The 25,460-nt window shown below is 34.4% G+C and overlaps 1 protein-coding gene across 1 annotated transcript; it reads right to left on the minus strand.

The window, feature by feature from the left end:
- Nucleotides 1–4,619: 4,619 nt before the first annotated feature.
- Nucleotides 4,620–25,311, minus strand: LOC144448402 (uncharacterized). Its single transcript, XM_078138633.1, has 20 exons — nt 25,077–25,311; nt 23,319–23,554; nt 22,364–22,472; nt 20,727–20,843; nt 16,231–16,292; nt 15,705–15,869; nt 14,764–14,877; nt 14,403–14,474; nt 13,455–13,557; nt 12,798–12,874; nt 12,171–12,235; nt 11,325–11,511; nt 10,802–10,954; nt 10,271–10,354; nt 9,567–9,744; nt 9,080–9,225; nt 8,491–8,585; nt 8,045–8,123; nt 6,848–6,956; nt 4,620–6,327 (listed from the first exon to the last, which is right to left on the minus strand). The coding sequence occupies exons 1-20, from the start codon at nt 25,132–25,134 to the stop codon at nt 6,251–6,253; spliced, it is 2,286 nt and encodes a 761-aa protein (XP_077994759.1). The 5' UTR covers nt 25,135–25,311; the 3' UTR covers nt 4,620–6,250.
- Nucleotides 25,312–25,460: the final 149 nt, after the last annotated feature.

The following is a 25,460-nucleotide window of genomic DNA, read 5'->3' on the forward strand; positions in this document are numbered from 1 at the left end:
TATTCACCAGTATATACTAATTATAAATGGTATATAAATCATTGTGGAATGACATTACAAATATCTTACATCTGACAAGTGGTCTAAAACTTTCCTAGCTGGCAGATCTCTTGCAAAGGCTGCCATATGACGTCTAAGTACATCCTGTTGTTTTGTTGTCATGCCAACTAAATCAGGAAGAAAACAAAACAAGATTACAATGAGAAGTCAGAATACAATTAGATATTTTTCTCAACATTTTTCTTTGTTCTGCAAAGAAAAATATGAGTGACCTAAGGGGTCTTGTTGTGATGAACACTTAGGTTACACATATTTTACAGCTGACCTATTTTGGAATATTAATTCTTTATGAGAATACCCCCTCCCCCAAGACACTCTTAGCCTAAACCTTTCAAATGGAATGAGCAATCTCTTCATCAGTTGGTTTCCATTTCTGATGGAGAGTGGCTCAGTCCTCTTGAAATGTTTAGGTTTGAATTGCATGATTCGCAAGAATATTATTTATTGACAGGATCTCAGTATAAAATTATATTGTATCAACAACATAATTAAAAGAAAAACTTAATATGTTTGGTTAGTGATTAAAATATAGACTAATTCTTTATTGTTTTATGATGTTTCCAAATAACTGTAACAAGCAGATAAGAAAACCATGGTTAATCTGCATAATGGCGAAGTGTGACAAAGTGGCCAGTCGAAAATGTAACATTCATTTGCATATTATTAACTTGCGATAGCGCCCTCATGTGATTAAGGACCAGGTGCTTTTGTTTTTGTAAATCTCTATTTTAATGCCCAGCACCCCTCTCCACACTGAATAGATACTTACCACTTTTACTTTCTCTAGCTGTTTTCTGATTCATACAGACATCTTTGGGCCTGGTCCCAGCACTATGTGCTTCTCTTCTCTCTCTACAAATAGTAGCTTGTCCTTTCGTCCGTCTACAGAGTTTGCCAACGAATCTAACACTTTCCTCAAGCTGATCCAAGAAGTTTTCTCTCCATCCCTCCAATACATGGCATTGCCGAAGAAATTCCGGTACTGTACTGTCTTCATGTAATTTAACTGGAATTAACCTATAAGGTTCATTTGGATCATTTTTGCCAAAGATGTCCTCAAGAGTATCTAAAGACTTGAATTTCTCTCGTTGGTTTGGCTTATCAAAACCAATGATAACTTTCTTACTGTAGTTAATAAAGTATTGTGTTAATTCAATTTTTGATATACCACCTATTTTGTTTCGTTCTTCAAATACCCCTTTGAGACCACTGGAAGGTGACTCGAGGTGATAACATGTTGATTTTATCCAATTGATGTTACCTTGGCAACTTGTGATGTAGAAGTCGTACTTATAACTTGAACATTGAGGAGCTGATGCACATGCCATCTTGGATTCGAATACCTCTATGAAATGAGAGAGAGAGAGAGAGAGAGAGAGAGAGAGAGAGAGAGAGAGAGAGAGAGAGAGAGAGAGAGAGAGAGAGAGAGAGAGAGAGAGAGAGAGAGAGAGAGAGAGAGAGAGAGAGATGTAAAATAGTACTTATAAAGTTAGCGTGTTTATATGTTGCAATTTATTCAATATTAAAGATATTCAGTTTTTAAAGAGGACGATCTTTTATGAATACTCTATAACAGCTGATTACCTATTACAAACTAGGTAACATAGTAACAAGTGACTGACTACGTAGACCTCAGGAAAATAACAATTTGGTTGTCTATAGTCTGAGGTGGCAGGTAGCAATCATGTGTCGATGACGGGTCATTACATACCTTTACTGAGAGAGTGGAAGTGGAAACCTTTGGTTCTTATCGTAACATTGTCTATTAAAAATGCACAGCTCCAACGAAAATGCAACAAGGCAATATATAAACACCCACAACACGTGTGAAACTTGTCTCTCAACAGGCGATTAACCAACGCGGAAGTGGCAACAGTTACTACTAACAATATTGGTATATCTAAAGCAGCCTGAGTGGTTTTTAGTTAGACTCCCTAACTCTAGAATAAGAACAAATTGAGTGTGCGAGAACGAATGAAAGAAAAGGTCGTCGTCAACAGCACGCAGATTGGATTTTCAAACTAATTGGATTTGATTTCGAAAGATTTGACCATTAATTCAGCCATGAAGAAAACCTGCTAAAGTAAAGTCATTTTGCTACTACTAATGGAGAGCGCCACAAGTGGCACATCATTAACTACACTTTTGTTTTTTCTCGTCAAAGTTAGGGAATATTGCTGTTCTACTCTATTTCAAATATTTGCGGATTACTTGTTATTTTGGTATAGTGGTGTAAAAACATGAATGACACAACTCTAGCTAACTGTGCACACAGAAAGTAAACATTTTAGACAATTTTGTTCCTGCGAAATTCAAGATTGACAGCATTATTACTCAATGCTACGTTTCTTTTTTTTTCTTTTTGAAAATTTTCTTTTCTTTTATTTCTTTAAAGAAGTGGCAGATACAAATCTATGTATGTATGTATGTATACATGTATGTATGCATGCATGTATGTATGTATGTATTACATACATTGATAAATAACCAACATAATGCCAGATCCGTCGTCATGGCAAAATAGCACTATTTATTAAATTCATAAAAAGAACATAGACAGTAAGTAAGGACATATTTCAAAATAACATTTCACAATAACGAATATTATCAAAATCTGCCATTATCAAAATATGTCAAGATTATCAGTTCAAAATTGATAACTTTGGTACTGTAATAACAATATTTTACAAACATCCAGGTTCCCCCTGTAGGACAGTGTCTTGATTCCTCAGTTCTATGCATATGCACATACAACAAAACTTTGCATAACGTCCTTGCAATAAAAGTATAACAAATTAGACATCAAAATATTTGTGAAATGTACACAAAATTTCAAAACAATCATTAGTATATCATATTTTCAGCATCTCTTCCAATGCAATTTAATGGTGAGTACTCACAATGAACCTGTGCAGTCATTATATGAAGTCATATTTGACCATGTCTTTCCACCGGGGTAAATCTTGATCAGAGGATGGGTAAATGTGGTGAGTATGAGACAAAGTGACACCTTTGACTTAATTTACCCCCAGTGATCTCTTCCCTGGGGCTGTAGAGTCAAAATTGGGACTGCGTCTCGTACTACCCCTGGACAGAGATGGTGGTTAGGTGGGTCACAGGTAGGGTGAAGGTTGCGTAAAGGTGGATAAATTGGACTTTTCGTATAGTAATTTTCAACATCACACCGTGGCACATTTTGCCCAAATATGGTAATTTGGTTTGATTTTTCTCAATACATTTTAAAAAAACCACATTTTTGTGCATAAAATAATGTTTCACAAACAATTTATATTGGTTATGTGATTCAAATGTTTCTGTACCACTAGATAGGGTATATGATAAAAACTTTATGGTCTGCCGGGATATGGATTTTATGGACCTTGGCAGTATGGCTTATTGTCGGACCCTTCCGCCATACAGCGATGGTCCGCAAAACCCACATCTGAGCCTAAAGATTAAAATCACACTAATATTAATAAATCATTTGTTTACAATGACAGTTGTTAAAACATGATTTTCTTTTTAAATGGATACTTTTCATCTCAACTTTGCCAAAGTCTTGAAAATCATTTTTGTTTTTAAGTCCTTAAAACAAAAGATGTAAGTCCTTTAATATTGGTTGAAAGCACATAGTTATCTTGAATGATCAAAGAGGGTAATTAATAATGTTAGAGTCACCATTATTACATCAGAGAGGCAGTGTACAACTTAGTACTTTGAGAAGCTCTAATTTAGGCACTGTTATAAAAACTGTTTTTTCAATGTGAAATGCAACTCAAAAATAAACTCTTTAACTTCTGTTGTTACTTTATTCAAGAAACTCCAATCCATTCTCAGTTAAAATAGAGGGAAAACATTCGAGGTCTCAAACTTTTTACTAATTACCAGACATACAAGAAGGCATTTTAGTTACTACTTATTTTTACTAATTACCAGACTGGTCCATTGTGTTCACATACAAGAAGGCATTTTAGTCACTACTTATTTTTGTGTTTTTGTTTTCCAGCAATAAAAACAAAAATAAGACTTTAGTGAAAATATCCAGGTTTACAGTATACGATGCCATTCACTTCAGTCTGACTAAAATCTAATCAAAGGAAATGCCTCTGTATGCTTTCTTTACTGCATTTTATATCTACTGTTTTTGTTGTTTATGTACTCTGCTGTATATACATTACATAACCACCCACATCTTTCCTTACAGATTGGCAAAGATATGTAAAATACTAGTTTTTTGCTTATAGCTTTGTTTTTGTAAAATATTTTAGTCCTAGATTTCCTAGCTTTTTGCAATATTGTTAAAAGTTAAATTCACATATTCCCCCCCCCCCACCACACACACACACACACACACACACACATACATACATCAAACACTTGGGCAATTCTACTAACTTTAAAACAAAAGGCATGAACTGTCAAAGGCTTGCTAGAGCTGTGCACCAGAGGAATTGTGTCATCATCCACTTTTGTACAACAACCTTCTGAGCACAGATCTGAGGTCTTATTTTTACAAGCCTACCCCCCCCCCCCCCCCCAACAGAAAAGCTTCACACATCAAGTGAGTTGAAGTATAGACATTAGAGAGAACATTTATGGGTGAAGAGATACAATAATGAGTTGTTAAGTATCATATTAACAATACACAGAGTAAAAAGTGTACATTATTTCCAGAATAACTAAATACTGCAGCACTTTTCTATTAGTTCACATACTCACAAAAGTTTACGTTTTTTTTGAAAAGTATAAGTTCGAGACTACACATAAAATTTCTCTTCTTGTCTACTGGGGTTAGAAAAGTCTGAAAACAAACAACAATTTGGCTTTGCATGACAAAGTACAAAATTGGTAATATTGTAAATAGCATGTGCTGCCATGAAAAGTTCATTTATAAATATCTATATGCGCATAAATGACCTTTGACCTTAAGAGGTTGTGTTACACAAAAAGGTCTACCTAAAGTACTGTTAAAGGTACATGATTCAATCCCATGTTCTTGCATTAATCTATCTTCTGGTACTGGTATCTACTACTCTCTGCTCAGCAAATTTCTTGTCACCCATATTTTTTAATTCTTATCAGACAGGGGCCTTCAATGGAAACTGGAATTCAATTCTTGTTATCTGAAACAATTTGACCACCTAGGCAAGTCAAAAATATAACAATCATTTGATTCCTTTGTCAACTTTCACTCCACACACTATGCATGTGTTAATGTAGGTGTGCGTCAGAATAACTAAACCTGCTTGTTCTATTTTGACCCCCTAGCATAAGATAAAATACTATTATAGGTACCAAGACTTGGAGTCCATTGCAGACTACATTGCATTGAATACTAGCAACTTATTTGTTCTATTGATAAATAAAGTTTAGTAAAAATTTAGATTTTAGCTGATTGTCACAATAAAAATAGTACAAATCAATTCATATTATGATATATTTACAGCACATTGCAGGTTAGTGTTCACTGACTCTGTTTGATGCAATCATGCGAAAACCAATAATTTTGTCTAAATGAGATAAACTGATGTGCTACACTACAGACACCAAAAATGTTGCTGCCCAAGCGTATGCATCTTGTTGCAGTACATTAAAATGGTTTACTTTATTTTGTAACAATGTAGCAAGAAATTGTTATCTTAAAGTGTAGAATGTGCAGTTCTTATTGGTTTCTGCATGCACGGTTGTACAAACAAAGCCATTGAACACTAATATGAAACAGGCTTTACAATCAACTCAAATTCAAAACTTCAGTGTATATGACTTTTTTTTTTACTTCTGCAGCGTAACAGAAAATTATGATCTCAAGCAAAATCAAGTAACCTATGGTTACGTAATAGTACTAAATACTAGTAACAGTCAAGTTACCATATTGGAATCCAGTTTTTGAAGTGACTACATATTACTACCTTACCTAGAACTGTTTTCACAGTTCCAAAAATCACCTCTTTCATGCTCATTGTCTGCTATGTAGCTACGTAGATCATAGTACTTCTTATCCAACAACAGTGTTGACTGTAGACTACTTGAATTCTATAGCGGAGAATGTTCTTTCAATATATAGTTTGCACTTTTAGGAATTAGCTGAAAAGAAGGTCACTGATAGGCTTATTAAATTGGCTAACCAGGTGACCCAAAGTGATCTTGATGAATAGTATAATTTCATTGGCTGTTATCTGTATTGGGGTTTTTATGGACAACCAGGTGGATTTGGTGCAAAGAAGTACATTGCTATTAATATCAGGTATACAATCACAAGGGTTGACCCTGTGGAAACAAAAAGAACAAACATAATTGGTGAGATGCCAAAAATTCTGAACATTTGTTTTTGCTTCACTGTTTCAAAAACCTTGCCTGTTTACATCGATCTGTTTTTGCTTTGCCATCTCACAAACTGCTTCTATAGGGAGCAGAATCAAACTATTAATTTTGTTTGAAAATTATACACTCAAAACTTATTTCTTTAAAAAAAATGCACTCACACTAATAGGTCACAGTGGGGAAAAAAAAGAAATGTAGCAGTGAGTAATAATGCTGTCAATCTTGAATTTCACAGGAACAAAATTGTCTAAAATGTTTACGTTCTGTGTGCACACATTTAGCTAGAGTTGTGTCATTCATGTTTTTACAGAGAGATGACAGAGATGACAAAGTACATTACAATTTCAATAAATGAATTGTTACTGGTTTGCCTAAGTCATAACCTCCTTCAGGAGTGCTGATACATGATAAATATATCAATGATGAGTAAAGATAAAGAACAGTTAAATCAAAGACATGTACTTGCCTTGAAAGTAATCACACTTGCCATCCATAAACATATAGTTGACCAGGACAACACTCAATATAACTGACCACAGGTGTAGATCATTAAATATCAACACAAAGTCGATATCCTGAAATTATAACAATAAATATAGGATGTATAAACTGTTTGAATTGTGAGGCTGTGCCCTACCATACCATGATTGTGAGGCCATGTCCCACCATACATTGTGAGGCCATGCCCCACATTACATTGTGAAGCCATGCCCCACCATACATAGTGAAGCCATGCCCCACATTACATTGTGAAGCCATGCCCCACCATACATTGTGAGGTCATGCTCCACCATACATTGTGAGGCCATGTCCAACTATACCATGATTGTGAGGCCATGCCCCACCATACCATGATTGTGATGCCATGCTGCACCATACATTGTGAGGTCATGCCCCACCATACACTGTGAGGCCATGCCCTACCATACCATGATTGTAAGGCCATGCCCCACCATACCATGATTGTGAGGCCATGTCCCACTATACTGTGATTGTGAGGTCATGCCCCACCATACATTGTGAGGCCATGCCCCACCATACATTGTGAGGCAATGCCCCACCATACATTGTGAGGTCATGCCCCACCATACACTGTGAGGCAATGCCCCACCATACCTTGATTGTGAGGCCATGTTCCACCGTACCATGATTGTGAGGCCATGCCACACTATACATTGTGAGGCCATGCCCCACCAACATTGTGAGGCCATGGCATTCTGTTATATTATCACATATCTACCTGTTCAGTGACTACTTGCATGTACAAATGTATACTGGTGATCTTTGCACTGCCATGCAATATAATACTGCAAACATTATTGCATACCTGAATGCAAATGTTATACAATTGTGTGCAGGACCATTCCTTGTAGGTGAAATTGCATGAATACAGTACAGAATGATTTGAATATAAATAAATTTGCTTTTTTGGACAAACATTATTTTAATAATAACAAAACCCTGTGGAGAGTGAGTACAAGTGTAGCATACTTGGGGTATATATTTTACTGTGTTCTCTCTAGCCATACTTGCAAGACCATAGTACACATACATATGTGTCAAATTAAGGGATAATATTGCTTTACAGTACATATAGCCACATACCCAACTACCCACTCTATATAACCCATTCACTGATCTAAATAAAATATTTCTGACTTACATAAATTGCATTGACTATGACAAGGACTGGCATCTGTAGGAGACACACTTGTACAGCAATGGAACATCCAACCTCTATACTGTAATAACAAACAAACAAACAAATTAGCAAACAAACAATTAACACTCAAACAGTGGACACACTTGTACAGTAATGGAACAAGCAACCTCTATACTGTAATAACAAACAAACAAACAAATAAACAAACAAATTAACACTCAAACAGTAGACACACTTGTACAACAATGGAACAACCGACCTCTATACTGTAATAACAAACAAACAAACAAACACATTAAGAAACAAACAATTGTCACACTTATAATTAAGTCCTTTGTATCTGAGCATGCACAGGTTGGATTGTTTACCAAATCTACATATTATTAGACTTTGTAACTATATGTTTACAACAATTTCAAATAAAAACGATAAACATGTCAACATACCTTAATGTCATGTTGTTCTGTAAGGCAAACTGTATTCCGTTTACAATTTCAGGAATATCTGGCACTAGAGCTAGTAAAGTTACTCCAATGAAATACTGTCAACAAACAAACAAACACATAGTAATATTTTAGGACGAAAATACCGACATTTAGAGTAATGATGTAGCAGGTGAAAGAGTCTAAACATATCGTGAGAACTTTATCCTCAAGAGTGAAATCAAAACAATGTAATCTGTCAATCGTTTAAATGTGTTTTGAGTCACATTCTATCTCTATGCTGTGTATTTTCATTTATGTTATTTAAATGCATGAAAATCAATCTATGGATGCATTGGTAATAAATAAATAACTGAATAAACAAATACATACATACATACATGTACATACATACACACACACCTATAAACTAATGATCCCTCACTCACCCACCCACCGACCCTCCCTCATTCATCCTGTTACCCAACTACCCACTCTATAACTCAGTCACATGCACACACACACATGCAGACACACACAGACACACACACACACACAGACACACACACACACACAGACACACACGCCATTGATTCAAAGAGTACTGTCTTACTTCAGACACGTGAGATTTTTCTAGAATTGGTGAGATATTTTCTGTAACAAGTTCTGCACATAAAGACATCAAAATAGTGGAAACAAGGAGAATAATGAAACTCTTTAATCTTGACCAATGTGCCGTACCATGATCATGACCTTGAGCTGTAAGAAATGATACATATATAAGGATAACTTTTTAATTTACAAATAACATAATATGACAGAACCTCATGACGTGTGAATACAAGTGTCACATAATCTGGATATTTGCACTTGTGCTTTCAGTGTTCTCTGCGGCTTTACTATTAAGAGCATAGTGAGTGAAAGTGCAGCAGAAAACACTGCACCCACTCAAAATTTGACAATTATCCCCATGAAGTTAGGGGGCCCTTTATACCCCCCAGCTTGCCTAGTGCTTACCCTTTATAATGTAGTGACTCACATTAGTATCAATTTGACCCACTAGAAGATACTGTCATTCAAGGGTACAGTAGTTTACTTACTTTTTACTGCTACCTCTTCTCCATCTTGTTTGACGGTTTCTACAGGAATTCTATGGATGTGTTTATGAGTTTTAAGTGTAAATAGTAAACCTACTATGTAGGCCAGTGGTAATAATGCTGTACACGTATAAATTAATGGTTCAATGTGATCCTTAAACATGTCAGTGGAGGGATCAAACTACAACAAATAGACAGAGAAGAAAAGAATTATTATTTAACTATTCAGAGTTGAGTTGTTGAGTGAAAGATAAAAATAACATTAAAAGTAGCATTTAATTTGGCACACTTTTTGACTACATTTGAATACACTAAGGCCATGTTTTGATTCTTAATAAAACTATCAGTTTGCAGTTGCTATGGTCACTGTCACTGTTGTCATAGTCCCTATGTATTGTTCAAGTTGCTATGGACATTGGTAGTATACCATACTGTTGCTTCTTCACTATTGCTGTGTTCACTGTTGTTGTTATGGTTACTATGATCATTGCCACTGTTACTATGATTATTGTCATTGTTTTGACCAATTCACGGAATCATTTTGGAATCTATATTTTCCAGAAAATCTGCCAAGGTCATCAAGTGTTTGTGTAGTAGTTAGTCTTATCACTTCAACTTGTAGTGGATACAACCCAGAAATATCTACAAGTGTGACCATAGAGGGCAGTATTTCACATACAACTCTTTCTTGTGATTGTATAACTTACCGGTTGTGATATACAGTGGGCACATGTAAATGTATCATTAGGTGTAATATAATCCGCTTGTGTCATATTAGTAAGACTACATCCCTAGAATAGAAAAGAAAAGAAAAGTCATTATTGAAGACAATGTCTAGTATATCTGGCATATGGACACAAATCAAAAGTTGTCAAATTAAAGAACACAACAATAATTTTGCAATTTTGATTTTTTTTAAAAATGTCAATTTTGAAAAATACATATTCTTTCAAATATTTCAATTGAAACTCTTATTAGTCCTCAGATATGTTACAAGTTATGAATTATACAATGAAACACACATAGCCACAGGAAGGCCAAGTTTGACATCATGAGCACAAGTTAAGATGACAAACTCACAAAGCACGTCTGTGTGCACATTTTTCCCCCTGTGGTGGACATGTGTTTGTTTGTACATCTTGCAACAGGGTTCATTGGGAGTACAGTGATGTGCACTAAAATAGTACTCCGTATAGGAATGATGAATAGATAAATAAATGTAATTATGTACTACTTACACTGCATACAAGAATTCCATAGGCCTTGGAAAACATGGTTGGAGCAAAGGCACCAGCGACACAAACAAACAATAACGCTGAGCTGACGCCAGCTGACCTCCAATTAAATCTTTGTTCATGGTGTTTGAGCCCACCAACAATCATACACATACCCTATAAGGTTAATAAGATATACTTTTATGGTAAAATGCCTTCTCATGATCCACAAATGATCTTTCACAGACCCTGTAAGGTTAAGAAAGTGTACTTTATTTATAAAATGTCTTTCCATGATCCACAAATGATCTTACACAGACCCTGTAAGGTTAACAAGTTATAATTTCAAAATAAACCACCTGGCATACATCCCTCTATCCAACCATCCATCCATCTAACCATCCATCCATCCACTCACTCACCCACCCATCTACATACGATATCCATCCATCAATCCATCCATCTACACAATCATCCATCCATCCACCAACCCACCCAAACACCCACCCACCAATCCAACCAGTGAAATAGACTATAATATACTTACTGGTATAAATAAGACTGTTGCCAATATAGTTCCTGTAAGTGCAGATTTAACTAGTTCAGAGTAGCAATGATGATTGTCAGTCTTTTTACCATGTAACAATGCCGTGATGTACAGTGTTAATTCTACTATAGAACCAAAGGTTGCATTCAATATGGCACCAACAGCAAATGTACTCTGTGCTGCAATACTAAAATATACCAGATGAACTGATTAAATTCATGTTGAAAGTGGTACTGCATGAAAAGTTTTCATGCTGCAGATAGCTATAGAATGCAGACATGGCATTATTTGTAGGAGCTCTAGTGTCCCCACAGCTCCTTTATATGTAAATTTATTCAGATTTTTACAACAAATAAGCTTGTGTGTTTCACTGTACATGTATAGTGATTTGGTCATCTTGAGCACACAACACTGGAACACATGCACGGAATAGATTTGCAATAATCGGAATAACTTCAGTGGACAATAGTGCCGGGCAATAGTCTCTACACATGCAGGCAATATCACCACACGGGTCACAGTGTCCTTAAAGAAGGTCTTGTGATTCGATTCTGACCAATGACAGCTTGTGTATTAAAGGACGTTGAATGTAATACGATATGATACATGATGCAATACAATATGTGATACATGATATGATAATTGCCTTGAAAGTGTAAACTGAGATGCAAATAATGGTTGAACAATAAAACCATTTTTACAGTTATTTAGTGTGGCAATGTTCACATTATCAGATGGTTGCATGATTTTTTTTATGTTACCTTTCGCAATGATATTTTCAATTTTAAAAAATTTGAAAAAATTATATAAATTATGCATGTTTGTTGTTGGATGAGTTACACTTACCTGGCTATCGCCATGCCAATGTAGTAGGCAAGGGGTATGATGGCAAGCAGAGATAAGATAAATTTCTATAAATCAAAATAACAGAAACTCGACATCAATGCTTTATGCGGTGGTCTACATGTATCTATAACATTACAACTGATAAAATATCACAAGAGATGAAAGAAGTTTATAATAGAACACACAGTCCCCTCTCAAATAGTTTATTTCTGTCTGACTCTCTGTGAAAATAACACATGAAATTGACTATATCAAAGGTCAAGGTCTTAAAAGAAAGCTTGTACCTGACAATATGGGGTAGACACTTGAATGGAGTTTCTATGCATTACCATTTCTTAAGTTATGCAGTATGATTTTTAATACTACCGTAGGAACAAATATGGCCGCCATCTGGTGAAATTTGCATATGCCTCAAAGCAAAGTGACCTGCATATGTCCTCATATGATATGTCACCTTTGTGCCTGGGTTGTCTGAATGTGGATTGTACATCAGAAAATGAACATATTAAGATCACAGAGGCAGACAGTTTGACAGAGCCCACTGTAATAGTTCCAACTTTGGGGTACTAATCACACATAAATGGTTATATAACATTTGAATAATTTTGAGTATGTTATTAGACTTACCACATTGGAAGCAGTTATACTGTCATCTTGGTCAATGTATCCATAAAGTAAAGCAACCACAACAAATGGAAGCATATCTTGAAAAGTAACTTGGTCAAGGAAAATTACAAAATGTTCATAATAAGTTGATTACATCATCACCTAGTGGTGAATTCTTTGAAGATTATCATTGTATTACCAGTTAGTGGTCAATGTCTCAACTGAACAGTCACTATTATCAACTATTATAACAGTTGACCACTAGGTGGCAGTATGATGCCGACGATCATAAATATGAATCCTTAGTTACAGCCATGGCAATATGATCAGTCAGGATAGATCATCCTCCACAGAATGACTTTTCAATAGCTATATTTGATGGCCACTAGGTAGCAGTACTATCAATCCTAGCTAATGTTTTGCAGTTCACTAGTTACAGTTGACCACTAGGGGGCAGTATCATCAATCATGTAACGTGTAGCCTGTAACTTGTCAACAGATCACCCATCTTCTATTCTACCACATATATCCCACAACTCTAAATTGCAGCCAATTTGCTTAAATTGCAACACCTAAATTACAACCAATTCACTTAAACCTAAATTGCAACCTATCGCTTTATATGGACTGACCATAAAATAATTATGTGAGTTTATATTGGTATATACAAAAGGATACTAACTAGTATAACATTCATGCCATCTACTGTGTATTTATAGTAATAAAAATTAACAGCTTGGTAAGTACACAGTACCACCTCAGAATAGGAACTGTCTCCGTTCTGTAAATAAACAAGAAAAGAATTGCTTAGTAAGTACATAGTAACACATCAAGGGTATGAACTGGTTCCATTCTGTGGGTAAGCAAGAAAAGAATTGCTCGGTACTAAAGTATATAGTATCACCTCATTCACAGACTGTCTCTGTTCTGTACAGAAACAAGAAAAGAATTAGTGACTGATCAATGAAGATATAACAACGAGTCTGATAATATCAAATCTTTTGATACCAAATTGATATTAATCTACTGGTTGCCAGCAGAAGTGAACTTAATATCACATATCAAATTAGAAAATAAACATGACACTGTAGTCAGGTTTTGCAGTCAGATAGATCCTTTAAATTCCTTAGCTTTTTTTAAAAAATAGTTTATCAATACAGAACAACCTACAACATAAAGTGTGTAGTTTATATGTCCCTGGTATGACCACATCTCAAATATTACCCGAGTATTTGGGACCAATTCATCAAAGTTGGCAAATGTTAAGTTGAAAAAAATCAATGCAAGGCAACTTGGTTTGTCACTGGAAACTTCACAAGGGGAGCCAGTGTATCTGATATGCTAAGGAAACTACAATGGCCATGCCTTGAAAATCGCAGGGCAGTGAGAAAAGGACACTGCCAGTATTATGTCTCTGTGTTAATAATACTTGTTGGTGTGTATACAGTATAGAATATAGAAGACGAAGCAGAAACAGTCAAACTAACCCAAAAACTTGCCAATTTATATCAGTTTCCAGTTTGTGTCTCTTCTATCAATTTTGTTGATTCACCAAAATAAATTTAATATATAATCTAATGTAATCTAATACCAAATCATTGAACACATGTATTGTTGTCAACTTACCATACTACTGTTGTCAATCCTTACACTCTCAGGTGGAAGAAATAACAACTTTTTAATTGCTATGCTATTAACCTGTAGAGTAAACAATACAGAAAAAAAAATGAATTTAATGAAGTATATAACACATTCACATTTTTGTTTACATATATAAAAATAATGTCATAATCATGGAGCTAAAATTGAACCTATGCATGTATTGTATCCATAATTTCCACAGTTTTCATTACAATGTCTAGTCTCAGTTACCTCAGACTTGTCATTGGGGGATCATGCTTAATGTAAAGAGCCCAAGTTATAAACTCAGCTTATGCCCATTAGAGAATTACAGATTATATATTAGTTTGAAATGAACTGACGTTACCTTTGAAATAGGAATAAAGATGACCAGCATCCATGTAAAAAAGAATATAATAGCATGTACTATAACTAAGATTGGTACACCAAATATTAACCATACGTAGGTCTCTACACGCCTCTGTAAAACAAAGATAATACATAATAGATTTGTGAATAAATTTACAAATAAACTTATAGAAAACACAAAATATTATAAAAATACAAAAACTGAAAGGCTAAAAATAAAATGGCAACATCACATAAAGTTAAGTACATGATTTCATATTAAGCTTCATCAGTATGTTGAGTGGTAAGTAGGTAAAATCTACCTGAGTTTCCCTGTCATTTTACCAGGGTCCCCACCAGTATTACGGTATGGTATAATGCATGTATTAGGAAATTATGCCTCTTTTACCATATTTCACCCTTTTTCTGTTATACAGGTTCCCAACCTTACCAAAAACATTTCATTTGAAACTAAGCTAATATAGAAGAAGGTTCCTCTATTCATATGTACAGTGTTATTAATTAATACAATAAATGTATATTTAGGATACAAGTGTTTTAGTTTGCTGAAAGGTTGAGAAACCTGGTAACAGATGGGGTATTAATCTGGTAAAAGTGGCATATTTACCATACAAAATACCTAATTCGGAGGGAACTCCACTCAAATACCTGGCAAACTTAGGTACATAGACTTTGAATATTTTAGGACTCTAATAACAGAGAATGGCAAATTTGGTAAAATTTAGAGTTTCCTAAAAACCAGGGGAACTGACTTGAGGGGTAGATTTTACTTAAACTTAATACCACTCAATTAAGTACCTTAACAAAAACATTGGAACATACATGTATCTTCTGACCTGATGATACTCTGTTAACAGGAGAAAGATAGAACTTTTGGAAACCCTTTGAGTTGAGTTTTATTGAGACCATCCAGCTTTCATTTCTGTTGTTTGTACTTACCCAATATTCATTGTTTTTCTTTTTAACATATCTCCTTCCAGTGGGTGTGTCTGTCTCCGAGATAACTAGTGGGGTATTTTCATCTTGTACAGAATTTGCTGTACTGGTATTGCTGGACCCTGAATTACTGGGTGTAAATGTCAACACACTGGTATACTCTGTATTCTGTGTGACAGAAAGATGGTAAATTTACTTTAAAAAAAAATAACAACTTTCTATCTTTGTAATTTTGATTTACAATTTCAGTTGAGTTGTTAATCATATGCCACAACAAGCTATCAATTAAGTTACTAATAGTTTTAGTACAAGCAGTGACACAAAGTGTTGTATTTTGATTTTACCAAATGGTAATTAAGCCCAGTTCGAGTTAAGCTTGTGACCTAATGTGTGTGTGTGTGTGTGTGTGTGTGTGTGTGTGTGTGTTTTCTTTCCTATTTTCTCCAGTAGTTGTAGTCCCTACCCCATCTTGTATGTTATAAAAACTCAGTTTTCATGTCACACTGCTACTATTATGTTAAAAACTTACCTCTTGGACAAATTTTCCAAATGGCCAGAAAAAGTAACCTGCAAACCTGAGACAAAATCTTGCTGAAAGAAAGAAATTTGATACACATAAACACTTGGTTATTGGTAGTTAAGAGCAAATGATCATCAGTAAATAACAATCATGATATATTTGTAATAAAATATAATTATGTAAATTTATTTATTGTGCCATTATCGTAACAAGTCACTTTAGGATTTCCAACTCTGATATTTTGTACTTTTGCCAACACAATTCAGAATCTAGCCAAATTTGTTGCATATATTTATATGGTGGGCGGTTTGAAAAGAAGTAAATCGGCCGAATGTTTTACAGCTCCTGTATGTCATTTTGGAGTAATATTGACGACTAGTAGACAGGTCAATCTTCTAATTAGAGGGATTGGACCATTTACAGATTAGTTTTAACGTATTTTTAAATGAAAGAAAATACCCCCAAAAATAGTCCCCATTGCAGCTAATATACCTTTGAAACTGTACTACCGGTAGCTGTAACTGGAAAATACTATTTTTTCAATTTGGTCACACAACCAACAATACATTCACTGAAAATTGTTAAAATATGAATAATTAGACATTGTATATGTCAATTAGTGGACGGTCTATTTTATCTATAAGTAGTATAATAATATGTGTAATTTGTAACTCATTTGGGTGTTCAATTTTTGGGTTTGGACCTAGATATTAATTTGATTGGATATATTGCACCATACTATGTATACCACTACATAGATTTGCTTATCCACCTGAGTTTCAATACTGTACAGGATGTACAATATTATGAGTAAAGTCAATATATCTCATAAAAGAGTTTCAAAAACTGTCTAAGTTGCAGTCATGCAGCTTTAAGAGATAGAACTGTAAGTCCATGTTTAATATATGCTAGTTTTTGTGTTGTGTCTCCTTTCTTACATGTACCTCTCACAAATTTCCTGTATATATGGGCCAGTGACTTAAACTATTGAATGAATAAACTCATATCTAAATATGTAACCTCAATTAACCTTTCACATTACTGAAGAAAATTGAAATTTACAAATCACATTTCAGATTTTGATAGGTTATACTAATATACTTCTAATTTTGCATACACTAGTCTATTCAGTAACATTGTGACCTTTAGAATGTAAACAGTCTGTGAGGGTCACATGGGTTCAAATACTTGACAGTCCTAGATTTGCACATTAGTATAAGTTGCCTACTGTAAATTTTATCTGCATCCAATTCACTGTATTTTAGTGGATTTGAATTAATATTTTATGTTTAATGATGGGTCGTTTTCATTTACAGGTTGCAATGTAAAATTTAACCCCCCCCCCCCTTCCACCCCCACCCCCATATCACCCCCACCCCCATATCACCACCACCACCACCACCACCACCACCACCACCACCACCACCACCACCACCACCACCAAATTTAACCCCATTAGAAAGTAATCACACAATTACAAATTACAATTATTGCAGTAGTCTGGAAATAACCTCTTCATACATTTTGTTTAATTGGAAGGGAATTATATTTTAACATATTAACTTGTAGTTGTACATAATTTTATTTCTAAAAGATTGTTGTTTGAAGTTGAACAAATAGTGATATTTAGTTTTTACAGAATCCCATGGTCAATTCTATTTAAATCAAGATGTTAGATTTAAAACATTTACATTCCAGCAAGTAGAGAATCAAAGTCAAGTTGTGAAACTAATTATAGATTTGAAGATTTGAAATTTGAATGAATGACAATTCTAGCAGTATTTATTAGTCAAGTTCTTTCAACTCATAGATGATTTGAGATTGAAGACATACTATACCCACCTAGTACATGAATCTAAGTCAAGTTTTAAAACTATTTATATGTTTAAATAAATGACAAAATTTAAAAGTCATTTTTTAACCAAAGGAACTTTGAGGTTTTACAATGTCCAGCCTTAACAGAACTGGTACATGAAGTAGATTAATGTGAAAGATTGCATTATATTGTTACGTGTCCTTGAACTATAATATTCAGTATACAGCCATAGCAGTGGACAATGACCCTTCTCTTTAAAAAAACTAAGTCAATTTGATATGGCCCTCACAGACAAGTCATGACCTGATACAACAACAGACCCATGTCAACTAAACAATCGATTCATTCATGGAATTGAATGAAGTCAGTTATGACCAGTGGACCACAAGGAGTGCCAGACTAACACCTGAATGAGTAGCATAGTTTGGTGTTGAAACCGATGTTGTTTTATGGGTTCTATTTGACTAGCTGATAACAATACAGACATGAATGGACGTCTTGTGTGACAGCAACAATATACCTTTATCTTAATACAGCATCAAGAACACATTTTGAGTCTCCTAAAACGTTTGTCAAGGTCCTACAATGACTTCTAATGACAGTCATGTTTTATCATAGACCCTCCACTATGGTTTTATGTGTAACATTTATTTCCAATCATTTTCGGTATGTGAAAGCTGGTTTTCATGAATTATTTTGTCAATTCAGACGGTAAACTTTACCTTGCTTTGCCCTTCATACATGCACATTGAGATTGATCTTTTCATGAGTTTTGTAATATGAGAATGAATGAACCTTCACTAAGTAAATCTTGTCGATACTTCCAATAGTCTATGGAGAACCTTCACTAAGTAAAATAAATCTTCTAGATACATCCAATAATCTTTGGAGAACCTTCACTAAGTAAATCTGGGTTCATTGTATCGAACAATAATTTATTATAAATTCTCATCACAGAGGCAAACAACTTTTGAATGCGAAAATTTGGGATTTGCCTCAAAATTTGTTTTGACTGTGAGTATAAATTTTCACTTAAGCTACAGCACACATGTTTCTGCTGTTCCATTTTGTCTATGTATTTACTATACACCATGTTATCCATATAGCATGGCTTATTGTCATTAAACTCCATATTTCAAATTGACATCATATTTCAAATTGTATAACAAACTTTGATACCACTTTTCTATTCAACAGTCATACAACATTAAATTATCAATCAATCAATCAAACAAACAAACAAACAATAAATAAATAAATACAATCATTTTTGAAACAGAAACTGTGACATCACTCAATAAATAAGGATTATTTGAATGAATAATAAACCATGTCAAAGAACAAAATTTGTTGCAAAACAGGTCAAAGGTCAAAGAGTCATTGACTATAGGAAAGGCACAGCACCAATACATACCATTGTAAATAAAGTGATGTCTACTGGTAGATTGATAGCCTATAGTAGTTTATTTTCCATTATTGTTTTTATGTTCTACTTCTTTTGTTGGTGTGCTTTGGTTTTCTATTGTTCTTTTTTACTTCTTTTGTTGTTGTGGTTATTTTTTCTATTCTTATTTTCCTACAGTTTCTATTTTTACTCAATCATTATAAAATTCCTTATAAATAGTACATTACAAATTTATATTCTGTGAGAATGAAAGTTCATGGACTCTGGGTTCCTACTTAGTAAAGAAATTTCTACTCACAGAGTCAAAATATTTCTTGGAAGCAAATCCAAAATTTTTGTCGACATCTCTCTCATTAACATCGTCAGGGGTGTACTACATTTATATTCTGTTGTTTGTTTTACTACTTCCTGCTTAACTCTGCTGCTGTACGTATTTTTTAATATTTTCACTCAATGGTTATACAATTCCTTGTAAATACATAATTGCAGTCATTTTTATAAGTTATACATTGGTGTACATGCAGTACATGTAGTCTATTTACTATGTATATGCATAACTGTTCTCTACGATCTCTTTCTTGTAGTGAGTATACAAATGTAGGGACTAGACTAATATTGTAGATTCTGGTAAAAATTTTATAGTAAAGTTCTAAAGCTGGAAAATGACACAAAACGAAACTGGTGTTGTCGACACTTTCTGTGCTATTCACTTTCATCCTATATCTTCCATTATGTACAGGAAGTTTGGTTTATATTATGACAATAATAGCATGCACAATGCAGCTATGTTATGTTATGTTTAGAGGCTAGAGGCTTAGCTAACCCAACATACATGTACTAGTTCAGTGTTGTTCTGGCAAATGACATTTTGAAGCCAGGTAGCTAACTCCCTGGGCTAAATGATATTCCAATCCCAGAATTTAATTGATTTCATGAAAAATGGAAAATAATGACATGCACAATGTCACATTTTGGCCTTACCTTGAGTGAAACACATGGAAATGACTTAAACAAAACTATTCACTTGATTCAAAATGTAACTTCTCTTTTCCCATACAATACAGCCAAAGACTTTCTTTCCAATGTTAGCTAGATATCATATCATGATTTTATGTTAAGAGTTCGCTCACTCCCTTTCCAATGTTAGCTAGATATTATATCCTGCTTCATGTTAAGAGTTCGCTCACTCTGTTTGATACAACCACAATGATACCAATAAGGTACTGCTCATACACTTTACAATAGCAAGATGTTGACAGTGTGATATGGTGATAGATGACTTACCATGTGGTCTGCCAATGATGGTGAGTAACATAATAAATGCTATGACAAGATAGACCAACGCCAGCCACCATCCAAACATCAAACAGTAGATAAGATTACCAAGTGTTATTGTGGATGCTGTGGAATAAACAGGAATTAAGGTACATTAGAATCAATGAATGTTAGGGATGAGATCAATACATGTAGTTCAATGTAAGATAAAAAACTAAATTCTTCTATGGTTGGGGGGGGGGGGGGGGGGTTGAGTCAATTCAGTTCTCATCCTTAAAAATTGATTTTACTTTTAATGGATTTGTTTTGTACCCCTAAATACAAATATTTATAAAAAATGTTGTGAAATTGAGAAATGGAAGAATTTTTGCTATAGTAAAATGCATGGCAATAAAGTAAAGTAGTGTCAACAAAAGAACGATTTTTTTAAAATACATATTTCTTTATATTCATAGCACTACATACTACTAATATACTGATTTGAAATTGATTGTGCTGTCTGAAACATTTTCAATTTTGGCTGATGTAGTTGGAGAGGGGGAAGGGGGATGGGGTGGGTTGGGGTGTGAGGCCTAACTAATTTAGTTATTTATTCTACATTGAAGTATTGATCTCAACCCCTTATATGTACAATGTTATCAATTTATCACAGCTGGGCATGCAGCATCAGGAACAGAACAAAAAGTACACTAGAACCAATGTATTTTACAATGTTACAAAAATAGCAAATCCTGGTACACTGGTTACAGTGGTATTTCATTTGCACTCGGACATCTTGATACTTTTGGGTATATTAAAGTGGCCATATTGATATTTACTTTGGATTTTTTAATCAATAAAGCAACTTTAGTCACAAGTACATGTATGTTTTCCTAACAGAATAAACGTGAAATAACAGACAAAGTTCATATCTGTAACTCAATAAATTGCAAAAAGTTAAAAAGTATATACAGGAAGTGATTTGTAAATAAACTGGGTAGATAAAAGTAATCCTGGTTGTCATTTCCATTTCAATACATATCATGTGTGTGTTACTTCCCTATTTAATATATAAATGTATGGTGACACTACAAAATGGCATAACCAACAAATATTTCAAATTTATACTTTGAACACACCAATGGTTTGCCACTTTTTGTTTGGCAATATACTATATTATGTTTTGACATTTCATATTTATACTTACAGACAGTTTGACATTTTTTGATTAATTATTATCACCGTGACACTAAATTAAGTCATAATGTAGATTATATCTCTAATAACTGACAATGGTGTCAGATTTTCTGGTTTATTACTTCCATAAATTGTGATTAGATATGACTTGTTTGCATTTATACTTCCAAAAAAATGGTTTGACACTTTTTGGTTCACCAATTCACTAAAATATGTTTTGATATAATATTTCATATTTACACAAGTTTACACACACAATTTGACACTTTTTGTTGGCCAATACACTAATTTATATTTTGATGTGATATTTCATATTTACACTTGCAGACACAATTTGTCACTTTTGTTTGATAATACATTTAATTATATTTTGATGTGATATTTCTTATATACTTACAGACACAATTTGACACTTTTTGTTCATTGATAAATTAAATTATTTTTTGATAACATTTCATATTTATACTTACAAACTGACGGTTTCACACTCTTTGGCTCGGCATAAAGTTCTTTGACAACATCTGACCTTTCTGACAATGGTCTGCTGGTCACATGACTCTTCCACTTCTTGTAACCAAACTGAAAGAGAAACCACATTGTGTATTACTAGTAGACATATGACAGACAGGTGGACACTGAGTCCTTATAGTATTAGTAAATACCACATGATGGTAATTTATTCACCATGACACATTAAGCCATCTGGTACAATTTCTAATAACTACAGTGATGAATAAAATTTCTTTTAATCAACAAATATTTGTACCTACAAGATTTACTTAGTGAAGGTTCTGACGTTTGTTTCTGAATGGCTAGAGTCCTTAGGCAAGATTTGAACCATGACTGTGCTCCAGTTAACCCAGCTGTATACAAAAATGTAACTAGGAACTGGTATAGATTTAGGTCTCTACTTGGAATAATAATAACTTGAGTAGTCTATCTCCAAAAAGACATTTACCTATCATGCTATTGAGTCTAAACAAAGATGTATATTCTTATTATAATTATGACAGCCATTAATTTTCCTGATTTTCCATAGTTTTGCATGGATATAATTATATTAATCCCAAATAGTTATCTTCACTCAGCTTGAAAATATTGAAATTGAAATTGATTTATTATCCCCAATAAATAAATTAATCAACATCACAATTATATCAAAAGGGAAAAGAATGAATTCAGATAACAGGAGTCAGAAAATAGGTAGGGCTAGTTGGGTCTGACCCCCTGGAAGGAATAGATAATAGTAGCTGTCTTGGATGCAAATTAGAGTCTAATAATTGTAGTTCTTCCTTATGCTTGGTTTGTCTTTCCACTCACAGAACATGCATAGCTCCTTTCACACTTGTACTTGCCCTACCTGGAGGGGATAATATTGAATGAAATATCACTTTCATGAATAAATATTAACATCGGCATCCTTACCATGTAGTTCTGGTGTACTCTTTGGGCTTCAATTTCATTTTCTGGTAATGGTCCAACCACAACAAAGCCATCCACCATATCGTCTCTCTCTCTCCAATTATATGGACCATCTTGTCGGTGGTGGTGTTGTTGTTGACGGGATACATTTGTTACATTATCACTATTAATAGAGATGCTATCAGGATCTCCTTGTTGCCTTGGAAGTGTTTGTTCAGGATCTCCTTGTTGCCTAGGAACTGTACGGAGAAAGAGAGAGAGAGAGAGAGAGAGAGAGAGAGAGAGAGAGAGAGAGAGAGAGAGAGAGAGAGAGAGAGAGAGAGAAAGAGAGAGAGAATTAACTTACATGTACATTTTGTTAACATAATAGTTACATAACTTTGAATAAAACATTTTCAGAAAATGCATATATTGTACTATGTACAGTAAATTAAACAAAAGTTAGTATAAATCTGAACAAACTAACACCTCTTTTTGGTGCCATCACATCCTTATAAAGGAAGAAGTATAATACAATATAATGCCGCACTCTAAGTACGTATTATATGTGGATCATAATTGCATTTTGACCCTATACACAATCATTTACAATATGTGAAATTTAAAAATTATATGCTTGCTGATATTTTAATTTTAGACTAAAATGTAGTGGACTTTTGCATGCATTTAGCTTTTGTGTTGGCGAAAAAATATATAGTGCATTAAACGCTGGATTTAACAATGTACAATTATACTGAAATTATATTATTACAATAATATTGACATGACAGGTATGTTACATGATTTAACATCCAATTTCTCACAACTCGACTCCTTACTTTCATTTTCATTTCTAGTGGGCACACAGGCTTATCAAAACTGTCATATCAAATCCTTGCCAACTATATTATAGTTTCATAGAAATTGCAGAACACAATGTCAAGTAAAAATGTTTGGAATGAATTCATAATTGGCAAAAATGTGTGACACTTTTCAAAAAGTATAAAGCCATGACATGGTATATATACATGTATATATCTATGGTAAATCAAGATCAATGGTCAAAGCTTTGGTCAGCACATGGAAGTATAACACCCACGTGGGTTATACTTCCATGGTCGGCATTAATGTTGAGGTATGGGTGTCTGAGTGAGATCATGTGGATGTATTAGTGAGATGGGCGAGTTATCGGCGCCAACGGATTTTATACAAATGAAGCATACTCTGCTGAGTCTGTGCCATGTGCTTGTGGTTCACTCAGACAACCATTGAACCATGGATGTTACTAGTATAGTGATTAGGTGTAACACGTCCATTTATTGAACCAACACGTACTAGTTTGAGGTGCAATCAAGGCCTTGACTCCAGTGGGGAGCTTGCAATGCGACGTTTCAAACAGTGTAGTCGAACTAATCGTAGGTTACTTACACTTCCTTTATACCCGGGCCTAAATTATAGCCCTTGAAAACGTAGATAGTTAGCTTTCACTATGTACGTACATTGTATCCTTCCATGCTTTCACAGAGACATTGAAAGATTGTGAAAAGAGAAACTTTTCGATACTTTTTTATTTGACAATAAAAAAAATTCTAGTATGTAGTGTGAGCAACAGGCGAGTGATCCGATCAAACAAAAGTCTTTGCCGAATATTAGCATAGTGAAAAAATGTCTAGCCAATGTCATTTCTTCAGCTCTTCAAAATCAGGGTCGATCCGTTTGCTCAGATTTCCGTAGGCGTAATGCATTGTACATGCGGGACATTGTACGTGCGATCTTTCTTACCTGTTGTTCCTGGGTAGCTGTCGCTCAACGGAGCTGACTCGATGTTTACGCTATCCATTACTAGGACACTGTGGACTACGATCACAGAGGATAAGATGTACTGGGTCTTCAGTGAACAAAAAATCAATCGTAAACCAATCAAGGTACTTCTGGTTCTCAATAAATCTATTTTCAGTTACACCCGGAAGCTGAAGACTGGACAACAAGACAAGTATTGTTCATTCACGGCCATCGCGGACGGTAGAATAACAGTGACTGCATGTCAGCTGACCACACTGGTAACGTTAAATCACATGACCAAAACGTGACCTCTGAGGTCATCAGTGACAAGTCGACACGTGCACACGATGTATCGATGCCACGTGCTTGAGAAGTGAAACTTTT

This window comes from Glandiceps talaboti, chromosome 17, assembly GCF_964340395.1.
Source record: "Glandiceps talaboti chromosome 17, keGlaTala1.1, whole genome shotgun sequence".
Classification (NCBI taxonomy): Eukaryota; Metazoa; Hemichordata; class Enteropneusta; family Spengelidae; genus Glandiceps; species Glandiceps talaboti.